Here is a 15,045-nt window from a genome sequence, read left to right as displayed (position 1 = left end):
GATCTAATAAATTGTCATGCAGAATTACCAGCAGAAGAAGGTAAGAAACACAATCCTCTGGTCTGAGTCTGTTTAAGGCTATTAATCATTATCATCAAGTCATAATGTCATGTCAGTTATTTACATGGAGAAATGTCTGTGTATTTTAATAATTTTATGGGAGGCACAGTTATATGTATTCGCATCAGAATATTTTTGATATTTTGCACCACATAACATACAAAACTAAGGTCATGAATTCAACAGAATCACTTGTAACTTAGACACACTTGCTCAACTCCATGCATATTTCTCCCATAACCTCTGAATAGCACTTAAGTGGTTAGGTCTGAGGTTTCAATACTGAAATGCAAAAAAAAAAGTACTGCTCGCTTGGAACTCAACTCAGAATAAATCTTAATCTTAATAAGTCTTTTTGGTCTATGTGTTTCTGCTGGCTTTGATTTGATTTGATTTGGGGGATTTGAATTGACATACAGCTTGCATGAATTTAAATAAAACTCCAACCCATAAAAATTCCCACCAAGTATATAACCGTATAATGTGAAATAGACTTATTTTATTCAGACTGAGTAGTGTGACATTTCTGTTTAGTTCTAGTTTAACAGGGTGGATCGTCAATTGAATCGAAGTATAATTTCTGTAGAAACACTGCATAAACCTAAACATAAATTTCTGTTGCATTTCAAAAAAATGTAAAACTATCTGTTACAAGTAGAATATAGTAATGATGATTATGATGGTGCTTATAAAATTTGCATTTCCTATGAATCTGAATTTTCTCAGTACATTTTGCTGAGAATGATACTGTTTCAACTTTGGGTACTGTACAGTACATGATGTAACTATATCTTAACATTAAATACAATTTCCACACATGTGAATGCACAATAATAGGATACAGTAAATGGCCAAAAGTATGTGGACACCTGATCATTACACCTGTATGTGTTTTTTAACATCCCAGTTCAGATGCATTCATCTCATTGCTCTTATAATAACCTCCAGACTTCTGGGAAGGCTTTCCACTAGTTTTTGGAACAAAGCTGTGGTATCGTTCAACATCGTACAATATCACTAACCATGAAATCCTACCTGTGTAACAAACCTAGTTCACATTAACAGTTTATTTGGAATCTGCAATCACAGTAAAAGCTTTGCATGTAAACATAGAAACTATGTTGAAAGAGTGTGTTTGTAGTTATGGCTAAGTAAGTAAGAGAAGAGGACTTTGTTGATGTTCTCAGTCTAACTGTTCCTCTCTCTATTTACAGGAAAATCTCTGTGGGAACTGGTGCTGGAGCAATTCGAAGATCTGCTTGTGCGGATTCTGCTACTCGCAGCCTGCATTTCCTTTGTAAGCACTTAAGGGAATTGACACATGCTAAAATATTGTCTCCCGTCTCAAGAACCCCTCCCACACTTCACTGCGCATTTAGTAATCTTATAAGCACCACCGATAAGAACCTCTCAAATCAGAAGCATTATTGTCTAATTTCTGCAGTATATTATGGCTTAATACACCTGTGCTCTTTCTGCATTTACTAATTCATCATGTTCTGTGAAAGTTAATTAGATTTTATGTCTCTGTCAGACCCTGGCCTGGTTTGAAGAAGGAGAGGGCACCATCACTGCATTTGTAGAGCCTTTTGTAATTCTCCTAATCCTTATCGCCAATGCCATAGTGGGCGTGTGGCAGGTAAGTGTGTGGCAACATATTTGGCAAAATATTTGATTCAAACATCACCTATAATCTATTAGTGCTAAATGGAAATTGTATACATATGGAGATGCACCCACAGACAACTTTATTAGGAACACCTGTGTCATGTTATAGCAGTGCTGTGAGGTCATGCAGATGCAGGTGAAGAGATTCAGGTAATGTTCACATCATACAGCAGAATAGTGGGAAAATGTGGTCTTGGTGACCAGGGCATGGTAGTTGGCAACAAAGACTGGGTTAAATGTTTCAGAAACGTCTATTCTCTTGGGAGTTTCTAGAGACTGTTGAGAAAAACAGAAACATTCAGAAAGCAGCACTCCTGTGGATGAGGTCAGAGAAGAATGGCCTGACTGCTTCTAGTTGACAAGAAGGCTACAGTAGCACAAATAACCACTCCTTACAACAGTTTTGATAAGAAAAGCATGTCAGGATCTATAGAATTTTCATCCCTGTCAGTGAAGAAGAGAAATCAGAACGTGCAGTGGGCACAGGGTTCACCCAAACTGGATAAAAACGTGTGCTTGTGCTTTTAAAACAGCTTCACCTTTCTACTCTTACCTCTCTCATCAACAAGATATTTCTTCTCTCTGGGTGTTCTGTTGTTTCCGCACCATTCTGTGTATGCTTCGGAGATGCTTCTGTGTAAAAATCTCAGGAGAGCAGCAGTGACTGAAACACGCAAACCAAACCCATCTGACACCAACACCCAAGCCACACAGTAGTTCTGATGTTTGATGTGACGCTCTTGATCTGTATCTGCACGCATTGTGCTGCTGCCTCAAGACTGATTGGACAATTTTATAAATGTGCACAGGTTAGTTTCCATAATAAAGTGAATAGTGAATGACATATAACTAAATGTTCAGTCTTATTTGTTTTTTTAGGAGCGCAATGCAGAAAATGCCATTGAAGCACTGAAAGAATACGAACCAGAAATGGGGAAGGTGTATAGACAGGACAAGAAGAGCGTACAGAGAGTTCGTGCCAGAGATATTGTGCCTGGTGATATTGTAGAAGTGGCGGGTAAGCAGAAAATCTACACACATCATCTTCTCCTATGCTACAATGTGTTTGACAGCAGGTTCTGTTCCCAGTCTGAATACTCACTAAATGAATGTAGCAGAATTAAATGTTAGGCAAACAAACTTATTAATCAGTGGTTGGTCAAATACTTTTTAAACAATCATGCATTTATAATTTATGTCTATAAATGTGTATCTAAGGCTTACAAATATAAATAGTAAGCTCTACGTTTTTTTTGACGAACATTACCTGGTATATATTTTGATGGACTCTTGCCTTCAAATATTAAAAATATGCTTTATAGTGCTTTAAAGTTTTATTGTCTCAAACCTCCAAGGTTGGGGGTTGATATCTGCCTCAGCCATGTGTGTGTATGGAGTTCGCATGTTCTCCCAGTGCCTCAGGGGATTCCTCTGTGTTCTCCGGTTTCCTCCCCCAGTCCATAAACATGCATTGTTGTCTTACTGACATCTCTAAATTGTCATAGCATGTGAATGAGTGAGTGTGTGCATGCAGTTGTACCCTGGAATAGACTGCCATTGTGTCCAGGGTGTATCCTCCCTTGTGTGCCCTGAGTCTCCTGGGATAGTATCTAGGTTCTAGTGGGATAAGTAATTTATGTAATTTATGTTGATCAGCTCAGTCTCTGAATTTTGAGCCTGGTGTATGAATTGAAGATTCAGTCTCGAACCTAAAAATTGCATGGAGTGTAAAATGTCCTTCAAGTTTAAGATCTTCAGTTGTCTACAATGTTATTAGAGTTCATAGGAAGAGGTTCTGTGCTGTTATTCTCTTTAGGACAGGTGTCAGTAATTTTTTTTAAACACGTGTTTGCAGAAATAAGAAAAGCTCCACTTGAGAAAATGCTTAATTTGGGTTTAAACAAAATTACCCACAGCGTCTTTACATCAGAATATAACTCAGGGTTTGCCAATCATTTTAGTGGGAATTTAGATTATCCAAAAATACATCATGAGACATCAAGACATTCACAAAATCTGGAAGAAAAAAATAGTTAAAATAGTTATATAAGGATTAATCAGTTAGTTGGTGCAGCTGTAATATAACAATACAATAGTATTTGACTGATGTTAGCAAAATCTATCTATAGCCTTTATAAAAAAAAAATAATAATAAATTAGTTAATCAAGATGGGTTTTTTATGATAACAGTAGCGAATCATCACGTTGCCAAACCTTAAATGGCCTGCAAAATCCTCTAAAAGCCGAGAGAAATTCTTGCACAGTCAGTCTGTCAGTTGCAGCTGGAGAGCATCGCGGTTGTGTGTGAGCTGGTCTTTTGTTTGCTCTGAGAGGCCTATAAACATGGCCTGCTCAGGATCACTATAATCACAAGTGTCCATCTCTGGGAAGCCATAAATACACTGCTGGAAAAAGACCCAGTGTTTTCTTAAGGAGGTGGTGAAGTGGTATAATTTGGCTGGCTTGCTTGACCAGAATAACTATATGTGTTCATTATTTAATGTTCAGCAAATACATTAGGAAAATAACTTATTAAGTGAGATTTTTCGCTGCAGTCAGAAAGGGTTAAGGCCCAGGCTTGTAATTATTGGCATACTATTTAAGTTCTATTCTAGGAATCCCAGAGGTCATGAATAAAAATAAGTTTGACATCCTTCTTCATGTGCCCTAATACAGCCGTCATGGGTTCTGAGTGCTGAGTGGAATTGGTAATTTCACTGTGTACTGGCATTTGACTAGATCCCCAAAAAATGAGGAAAGGCATGAGAAAAATTTAAAGTATTTCAAATTTGAGTAGGTTCAGCTTGTGTTGTTAAATGCTTTAGTAGAGTCAGACCCTTTAGTGATGAAGTTGTAGGTTCAATGTAGTAAATGAAAACAATTTTACTGCTTTACACGATGAACATGGCTTGTTAGCAAGTAAGTATTAAATGTGTCAATGTAGAAACATTAAATACATTACATTGCAGTTTTCACACACACACTGACACACAAAGCCTCATATCTCAATGAACACCTACACATACACCCACAAACACAAAGACACACACACACACGAACACAGAATATTACCACGAGGTACACACTGACACACAGCCTCATATCTCAATGTTCACCTACACATACAGTACACCCACAAACACAGACACACACACACACACACACACACACACACAGCCTCATCCTATTAGGTATATACACACACTCATACCACAATGTACACACACATATACAAACACACTTACACACAAGGTACACTTACCCATACACACACACACACTGCCTCATACCACAAGGCACACACACATATACACACACACTGCCTCACACCACAAGGTATGCACACACTCAGCCTCATACCACAAATCACACACACAGCCTCATAACACAAAGCACACACACACACACACACATAACACAAAGGACACACACACACAGAATCTCACCAAAAGATATACACATACACATTGCCTTATTCCACAAGGTAAACACACATGCACTGTCTCATAACACAATTTACACACACACACACACACACATACAAGCTCATACCATCTCATACTGCAGTTGTACAAAGGTCATAATCTAATGCTCTGAATTTTTTAAAGACAGTACCTAATTTTGTTTAGCTAGTTTAGCAATCATTTATCTAGGTCAGGTCCTAACATGCTAAGGTAGATATTTTGCATATTCTTTATCACCAGGCTTTGCTGTGTGTGTTGTAACAAAAGCTATATCACTCAGTTCTGTTATTCTGTAATGTTTACATACCACAGACTATTTGCATAAGCTAATAATTACAAATTACTGGCACCCTGAAGGCTTTGTGCAGTTTGTGGAAATGGAAAAGTACACGGCTTCTCAGTAAGGATAATATACAGTACTAAGTGCTATGTAGTTTACAATATAGTTTCCATAACAATGGTATATTTTAGGACATAACCACCCTGATTTGAAACCCTTGCCAGGCTCTACAAGAAATATGAGCGTTGATCTGGGAAAATCCTTTTTATGGGCAATTTCTTTTTGCCGTTTTCTGTTATACATAGTTCTACAACTAGATGTTTTCCTTAACAGAAATATGCTTCAATTTTTCTTCTGTCTCATTGTGTAGTATTTTAAAGTCTTGTTATACTTCATAAAAATGAAGAAAATACAAATCTGCTTATGGAAATACATCTCTGGAGCTGTCACTCTGAGAACTCCTCCATGACCGAATGTCACCTCACCTGATGTAAAAGTCATTTGTGGTATTTTAAACATAAGCCTCTTCTCTGTGTTGGTTATGATGATGACACGATGGTACAGAAAGCATCATGGACATTTTGGTAGCCGATATCTGATTACAAACTGAACCGATTAGGCATTTTGCTAGCTTGTGATATACCAAAAAAACAAACTATTCCAAAACAACTTTTTTTAGGATATAGAAATGATTTTTTATAAGATCACTTTTCGATGCATTTGCCTCTTCTACAGTGGGTGATAAGGTTCCAGCGGACATCAGACTGACCTCCATTCGTTCCACGACTCTGAGAGTGGACCAGTCCATTTTGACAGGGGAGTCTGTCTCAGTGCTCAAACACACAGACCCTGTCCCTGATCCACGTGCTGTAAACCAGGACAAGAAGAACATGCTTTTTTCAGTAAGTGTGTATACTCATGAATATGAGAATCAACTATTTAAATGCTAGAACTCTTGTTTGAGTGTGTGTAAAAAATGCAACTATGTGGCTGATATGTTTTGTTATTGTGCATATGAGAACATTATGTGTTGTGTGTGTGTGTGTTACACACGTGTAACCTACACGTGTGGTGAATAAAATATCAGATCTGTTGTATGCTCTCACTTGGTTGGTGAAATGATGCCACAAGCATTTAGAGCTTTCATACAGATAAAGACCAGTGTGCATCAGCCTCAAAGACCACACACAAACATACAGTACCCTTGAGCTTCCATTACTTCCCTCCAGCTGAGAAGCTCTAATGGTGCTTGCATGTCATAAAACCTCCAGCTCTGCTAGTAGGTGCAGTTTGTGTTTAAAAGTGTTTCTAGACCTGTAATATTCATGCCATTTTGAAGCCACTATAATAAATCCTTGATTCACAACAATGACATGTATTATATAGCGCTCACCTCTTCATTTTTCCTCAGCAATAGCATTTCACATATGATTAGTTGCTCCAAAGGCTGGGATTGTATTTGATTTGCCCCATTAATAACCAAATAACCAAGACATTTCCAAAGTCATTTCCAAAGAATTCTGCATTTCCAAACTTTACATGGAAATACATAAATCTTACATAAAAAAATACAAACATTTTACATGCAAATAAATCCTTTATATTATGCTGATTTAACATATTGAATTGTGTTATAATCTTGAGGATTTCTTTGCCACACTACCACTAAAGCCTCTCTGACAAGCGCTAAAACTCGCCTGATCACCTGGAGTTTCTACCACAAATATTTTGCAAATGTCAAAACTCTGCAAGCAGTTTGATCCCAGTTGTTGTGTGTGTTGATGCACAGGGCACGAACATTGCAGCAGGAAGAGCAATAGGTGTCGTAGTGGCAACCGGAGTCCAGACAGAAATCGGTAAAATCAGGGACGAGATGGCAGCCACAGATCCAGAAAGGACTCCTTTACAGCAAAAACTAGACCAGTTTGGGGAGCAACTCTCAAAGGTAGTGTGCTCCGTTTATTTTTACTGTCACTTTTGTTCTTATACTTTCTGCCTTAAGCTGCGATTTTTTCTCACTGCCTTGTTTTTTTGTTTTTTTTAAACATTTCGTTTTTTCCCTCATTTCCCACGTACATACTATCCTCCTACATCTATATCTTATTACACACTCTTCCCTCCACGGTTTTCTTTATGGCAGGCTCTATTAAGATTTTAACTGAATCTGTAATTTTATCTGTTTCCATGGTAACAGTACATGGTTTATGGTTTGGTAGCTTAGTGGTTCATTTGTTGGATTACTGATCAGAAGTTGTGTGTTTGAATCCCAGGTGCTAGTTAGCCAGCTAGTTAGCTGACTTAGGTAATGTTAGCGATTAGCCCAAATTGTGGTACTTTGAAAGGTTTAACTGCTGTTGAAAATTGAGTTTGATGATCAAAATTGAGATTCTGATACTGAAATCCCACTCGTCTACCTGTAAGTTTATTCATAGAATACAGAAATCTTTGAAAACCTTACCTTTCTGTTTTATTTCTTGCTGTCTCTAGGTAATCACAGTGATCTGTGTGGCAGTATGGGGCATTAACATCGGACACTTCAATGATCCTGTACATGGTGGCAGCTGGCTCAGAGGAGCTGTGTATTATTTCAAGATTGCCGTGGCTTTGGCCGTAGCTGCAATCCCAGAGGGTACAAAATACATCACACTCTTGGTTGAACTCTTTCATTCAATAGAATTTTAACATAACAGAATTGTCTATTTTTATGTACCACTTGCATATGCACACACAAAGACACATTCATATTGTGGATATGTGTCTTGTCTATTACAAGTATATGTATCACAAACCCTACTTAACAATCACCACTTTAAATAACCTGTTTCTGCATATTATATTTTTCCTTATATTTGTCTCTCTCTGTCTGTCGTTTGTCTTGTAGGTCTTCCTGCTGTCATCACCACCTGCTTGGCTTTGGGCACACGTCGCATGGCAAGGAAGAACGCCATCGTACGCTCACTACCTTCTGTAGAGACTCTGGGCTGCACATCAGTCATCTGCTCTGACAAAACTGGCACTCTCACCACCAATCAGATGTCCGTCTGCAGGGTGAGAAAGCAAATTTCTGTTTACCATCATGTACACTTTTGTACACTTCATTAGACATAATGATCCAATACTGTGCCAGTAACGAAGCTTCGGCAGGTGGATTCACCCTGTATTGTGTGTTTCTCCCTTTGAGTATTATTAAGGCTGCCATTATACTTTAGCTTAACCATGCATTCCTTGCAGAGTTTTATTGTGTTTCTTTTACGGAGAACTGAATTGGCAAAATTTTGAGCACAAGATCCTTCTTTTAAACTACTATAAATGAAGATGCATATGTAATTACTTTCTGTGATAGCTATACTCATGTTTGCATGCATGCGATTCAGAGGGCTTTAGTTGAATGTGCATTGTGTTGATGTCCTGTGACGCAACTTGGCCCAAGACTGATTTTTAAAATCTGCAAGCTCCTTTGAATATTTGATTATTATAGGATCATACCATAAATATATGGTATTAGTCTTTTAGTACTACTAATAAAAGACTATTAGTTTAGTCTTTTAACAAATCCTAGTTTTCCACTCACGTGCACGTGTTTGTGGTAGTGATTGTGCATACATAATATGGAGAATATTATTATAAACATGATTTTCAACTGAAATTCAGACAAATTCATGGATATAGTAAAAACTTTTAGATACAAGGTTGTTGTATGCACTAGTTTATGACAACACTAAGCTTTGACAAAGAAAGCTACAGAATGTGTCTACAGTTCAATGACATTTGAATGATAATCCATAGCAAAAAAATACATTCCAGGAGACATTTAATGTCTGCATGTAAACTTGCCAGTTAGGGTTGTTTTGGGCTCTGGTCTGCCCTCTAGTGGATATAGGTTTTAATGTTCAACAGATACAGCATACAGGCAAGTGTGTAAATCCTTAAATTTGTCCCAAACTACGTTTGTTTAACTTTCACTTTTACCTGACATTTCTTTATTTTTGTTACATAATTTTTACAAACCTGTCACTGTAAATGTCTCAGGCAAAATCTTTGCAAGTGACATCTTGCTTGAACAATAAATCTAATACTTGATAAAAGACAGTTTTATGTCATACGGATTCCTACAGATGGTTTTTAACTGATAAATGCATGACTGTAGTCTTATAAGTAGACTGTATAACGACTAGTGTAACTGTGTAATTAACAAATAAATCATACAGATAAATATAATAACAGAATGATTGAGCACAAATGTGGTGATTCCTTAACATTGTGTGTGCATGTGTGTGTGCGTGTGTGTGCGTGTGTGTGTGGACGGGCATGTATGCATGCGTGTGTGTGTGTGTGTAGATGTTTGTCGTGGAGAAGGTCAAAGACGAGAGGTGCGTTTTGAATGAGTTTACAGTGACTGGATCCACTTATGCACCTGAAGGAGAAGTGTGAGTGATTTTAACAGTTACTTATAACACACACACAGTTTGACTAACCCACACTACAACTGACACAGCTTGTCAGTACCTGTGTATTTGGCCTACTCATGATGTAAACATAATAGATTTAATTGTGAACTTACACTTATTTGCCTCTGTGCCATATATCCTCTTCTATTCTAACCTGAGATCTCTCTTTCTCCACACAGATATAGGAATGATTCAGTGGTGCGCTGTAGTCAGTATGATGCCCTGGTGGAAATGGCCACTATCTGTGCCCTGTGTAATGATTCTTCTCTGGACTATAATGAGGTGTGTACATGTATATGTGCACATAAACACATAAACATACATGTAAACAGAAATACAAGCACTGTTGAGCAGATGTTTGGAAATCAGCTTTAAACATTTATTTTTAGCAGTGCATTTTTATCTTTTCCTTACTTTAATCTGTATTAGTGAAACCCAAAACAGTATCACAATAAAATAACTGTTGTACCTATAATGATGATTAACAATTACTGTTAATAACATGTTCTCACCATTTTTTTCTCTCTACCTCAAACACAAAATCCATACCTACACAGAGTAAAGGTGTGTATGAGAAGGTGGGGGAAGCTACCGAGACCGCCCTGTGCTGTCTAGTGGAGAAGATGAATGTGTTCGACACAGATCTGAGGAGTCTCATTCCTGTAGAGAGGGCTACTGCGTGCTGTTCGGTGAGAGAGGGTCTGAGTGAGTGGCAGTGGGTGAAAGGATGAGTGTGTGTGTGTTTGGTGAGGTTAGTTAAGAGTATAGTGTGTGCAAGTGTGTGTGTGTGTCGGGTGTTGTGTGTGTGAGTGGGTGTGAATGTGTAAGAAAAGGGCATTTTGAGATTGGTGGATGAGAGTGTATGTATAGTGAGTGTTGTCCACAGTGTGTGACTTGTTTGTTTATTGTTTGTCTTTCTTGGTTTGCCTTCAGGTGATTAAGCAGTTAATGAGGAAAGATCTGACTCTTGAGTTTTCTCGAGACAGGAAGTCCATGTCTGTCTTCTGCTCACCTAACAAACTTGCTCGCTCTGCCACAGGAGCCAAGATGTTTGTTAAGGTCTGTTTGTCTTTTCTCTTCTTGATTATAATTGCTTTTCACTATTCATAAAAAGCACTACTCATTTCTATCAGCTTTCTATTTGACAACATCTTCCTCCTCTTACACACAGGGAGCACCAGAGAACGTTCTGGAGCGTTGCCGTTGGATCCGGATTGGTGGTGGGGCACGGATACCCATGACCTCTGACCTTAGAGAACACCTCTTGGGCACAGTAAGAGAGTGGAGTTCAGGTCGTGACACCCTGCGCTGCCTTGCCATGGCAACTAGAGACTCCCCACCTGACCCACGAACACTGAACCTGGAAAACTCTTCTGCTTTCTCTGAGTATGAGGTAATTGAAGCTAAGCAATATGTAGATACTTCTGTTATACTGTTAAAACCTGAAAATCTTTTTTGTGGCAAACTCAGTACTATCCCTGAAACCTTTTGCCGGCTGGCATCATTGATACCTGGTCCCTCTCAGGTTTGAATCATCTACATTCACAAATTTATTTGACTGGATTCTGTACCTCAGCCTAATTTCTTGTTCCTAATTCTGAAATAAATTGGGAAAAAGCCGAAGCACAACTGTATATGTTTTAAGAACCACTAACTGCTCTATTCTGTTTTACTTGAGCTGGGTAAAGCCCCATCATTGGTTAAAGGGAAAATGATTGTTCAGTTCAGGACCAGCTCATGTGTACAACTAAAGCGAACCCTAGTGCAGAAGGGATGGGCAGTATTGCCTAATAATTTACAACAATATGGAGAACATGCTTGTTCATTTCTCCTCAAAGCATGGTTAAACCCTAATTTGCCCCAACAGGTGAAGAAAGTGACTTAGTCATCATATTGTGGTAATATACGGATACCATCTCACAGATGATACAACTAAGTTGAGTAAATTTGTGTAAAATAGAAAGTTGTGCGTGTGCTTTACTGGCAATTGAAACAAACCGACTGGATGATGCAATGATGTTATTGTTAATAAAACTGTCAGTCTGTATCTGAACAGAGGAAGAGTCCATGACACATTACCCATCATTACCCACAATACCAGGAATTTCTAGTTCATCTGTAATACTGATGAAGATGATCAGATAATGAGGAAAGCATCTTCTAGTTTACATAACATGTTCTGTCATCAAGACTTTTATGAAGTAGCAAGACTGGGTGAAGCAATAGAAGATTATTGACTGTAAACTTTGCTGTGCCTTGGGGAATATGCATGCCTGAAGTAATTGTCATAATTTTGGAGGTATAGTTTATTTTGGCCCAAAGTAATGATCTATGAAACAGGTTATTTGGTTGCAAAACAGTTGTTCTATACAGTGAGATATTCAAACAGACAGAAATTTAATTTATAGAGACTTTATGTAACTTGTTAAATTATAATGTGTGAGTAGTATGGAGTATAATGTTAGGTGAATTTCTATACAACTGGGGGTTAAGGGCCTTGCTCATGGGACCAGCAGAGGATTCTTGGTGGACCTGGGAGTTGAACTAACAACCGTCCAATTGGTAGCTCAACATCTTAACCACTAGGCTAGCACATTCCTGTAAAGGAAGAAATTCCAAATGGCATTAAGTCACAGGATCTGACCTGCTTGTTTCATGCTGTGTCTAATTTCCAAAAGTACCACAGGGCAAAGTTTAGCACAGGAAAGTGATGGAGATCAATACAGTATATGTTCCTTTTCTGTAGTCGGAGTTGACGTTTGTGGGCTGTGTGGGGATGTTGGACCCACCAAGAAAGGAAGTACTGAATGCTGTGCGCATGTGCAGGCAGGCTGGTATACGTGTCATCATGATTACTGGTAAGTCTACAGTATGTATGTGTGTACAAATCACTTTAACTGTCTATTTTATTACAGTAGGTTATGATAAGAAATAATGATATTTGAAGACATTTCATTCACAATAACATGAAAAAATCAACCCTAGCTAAATGCACTTACATGTAATTTGTCACTGAGTTTCTCTGCCTAGCTAAATGTAAATGTTAAAAACATCTTGCAGTCTTCAGTCCAATGATAACAATAGCTTGTGTTTTCTGTATTGCAATTTGATTTCTAGTCTATAAACAAAAGCTCATCAAAGATGCCACAATAATACAACAAATACACAATATTTCACAGTTCACAAGCAGTGCTTTCGAAATTCCATAAAGTAGCTCATTTCTAATTTCTCTGTGGCATGCAGGTGACAATAAAGGCACGGCACTGTCAATCTGCAGACGTGTTGGGATAATCACAGAGCAGGAGGAAGAGGAGGCAGAAGGTACGCCCTTTGGTGGAGGACTGACCGGGCGAGAATTTGATGAGCTGCCGCCCCACCTGCAGCGCCAAGCCTGCCGCACCACCCGCTGCTTTGCCCGCGTTGAACCCACCCACAAGAGCCGCATTGTAGAGTACCTCCAGAGCCTCAGCGATATTACAGCTATGGTAAATACAAACCATACAATTCTCATATCATTTATGCTTATGTATACAATATATTTTCTCCATTAATATATGGCTTTATACAGTATATTGATCATTTTAATTGCATGTATTTTTTTTTGTCCATGCATTTATTCATGAATTCTTACCTAATATTTTATTATTTTTATATTTCAATTTATATTTTGTATACATCTTGTGTATATTGCATATATTTAGTATTCATTCCTGAAATTACTTCCTTTTTCGTTTATTTAATGTATATAATTTTTGTCACTAGTTTATATTAAGAAACTGGCTTATATACTAATACACCTTTGTTCCACTCTACCTCCTCTTTCAGACCGGTGATGGAGTGAACGATGCTCCTGCTCTGAAGAAGGCTGAGATTGGGATAGCGATGGGCTCAGGGACGGCGGTGGCTAAATCAGCCTCTGAGATGATCCTAGCTGATGATAACTTCTCCACCATAGTGGCTGCAGTGGAAGAGGGTCGTGCAATCTATAACAACATGAAGCAGTTTATACGCTACCTCATTTCCTCTAACATTGGAGAGGTGGTGTGGTGAGTACTGAGAGACAGAGAAAGAGAGAGTGAAATGGGAAATACATGACATTTCAGCACACATGCATGTATTATGATTATGCAGCTCCATCTATTGTGCGTTGTACCACTATTACCCTGACTAAATCAAAAGAGGTAAAGGAATGATTATCTGATTTCAGCATTCGTTCATTTAGCTTCTTTATCGAGTCGGGGTAGATATGAATACACCCTAGATGGGATGATGCCCCACATGCATACCCACATGTCCACATGCACACACTATGGCCATTGTTAAAAACATGTTTTGTCTTGGTTGTTTAGTGGGTTTAATAAAAGACTGCAAATAAACTGTAATAGTTTTATTTACTCAATAGAGAGAGGTATGGTGGGCAGCTTTCATATCTTTTTATTAGTTTTTGACAGGTCTAAGTGAAAGGTCATAATTTTTACAATGTTAGACATTTCTCAAGGTCATCATAATTAAGATAATGAATGAAATTATATATAATGCTTACTGATAGGAATTATATGTGACTCCAGGGAATTTAAGAGCACCCTCTCCCTCCCTCACTCTCTCCCTCAGATTGACCAGTAAATAAAACCATGTGTATGCCCCGTGGTAGTTAGGAGCACACCCCTCAGACTGACCTTTGGTTACTGGGGAGATTATGCTACGTATGCACATTCCTAAACGTGTATGCCTTGAGGAAGTTTGGAGAGCCCCCTCAGAATGGCCGACGGGTAACAGGGAATTCTGCTATGTATGCACATTCCTATCCATGTATATGCCCCGAGGGAGTTTGGAGAGCCCCCTCAAACTGGCCAATAGTTAATGGAAGATTCTACTACGTATGCACATTCCTATCCATGTGTATGCCCAGCGGTAGTAAGGAGCGCCCCCCTCAAACTGACCTTTAGTTACTGGGTAGATTCTACTACGTATGCACGTTCCTATCCATGTGCATGCCACGAGGGAGTTAGGAGCGCCCCCCTAAAACTGACAGATGGTTAATGGGGGACCCTATACGATCACACGTGTGCACACGCAAACCCACACACACATAAAACACTCACATACACCCACAGACGCACCCCGA

At 38.6% G+C, this 15,045-nt stretch overlaps 1 protein-coding gene across 1 annotated transcript in view; it reads left to right on the top strand.

Annotated features, from left to right (window-relative positions):
- The window catches only part of si:dkey-28b4.8 (sarcoplasmic/endoplasmic reticulum calcium ATPase 2), a 31,936-nt gene that overhangs the window by 4,903 nt on the left and 11,988 nt on the right, over positions 1-15,045 (top strand). The window contains exons 3-18 of the mRNA XM_060872925.1: positions 23-40; positions 1,275-1,357; positions 1,595-1,699; positions 2,608-2,746; positions 6,208-6,374; positions 7,262-7,417; positions 7,960-8,101; positions 8,354-8,520; positions 9,811-9,899; positions 10,100-10,202; positions 10,478-10,609; positions 10,854-10,979; positions 11,092-11,313; positions 12,667-12,778; positions 13,164-13,405; positions 13,746-13,966. Coding sequence (XP_060728908.1) covers positions 23-40; positions 1,275-1,357; positions 1,595-1,699; positions 2,608-2,746; positions 6,208-6,374; positions 7,262-7,417; positions 7,960-8,101; positions 8,354-8,520; positions 9,811-9,899; positions 10,100-10,202; positions 10,478-10,609; positions 10,854-10,979; positions 11,092-11,313; positions 12,667-12,778; positions 13,164-13,405; positions 13,746-13,966 — 2,224 coding nt within the window. The remainder of the gene's footprint in view (positions 1-22; positions 41-1,274; positions 1,358-1,594; positions 1,700-2,607; positions 2,747-6,207; positions 6,375-7,261; positions 7,418-7,959; positions 8,102-8,353; positions 8,521-9,810; positions 9,900-10,099; positions 10,203-10,477; positions 10,610-10,853; positions 10,980-11,091; positions 11,314-12,666; positions 12,779-13,163; positions 13,406-13,745; positions 13,967-15,045) is intronic.

This window comes from Tachysurus vachellii, chromosome 6, assembly GCF_030014155.1.
Source record: "Tachysurus vachellii isolate PV-2020 chromosome 6, HZAU_Pvac_v1, whole genome shotgun sequence".
Classification (NCBI taxonomy): Eukaryota; Metazoa; Chordata; class Actinopteri; order Siluriformes; family Bagridae; genus Tachysurus; species Tachysurus vachellii.
The sequence above is the reverse complement of the archived record's forward strand: the minus strand, read 5'-3'. Positions and strand labels throughout refer to the sequence as shown.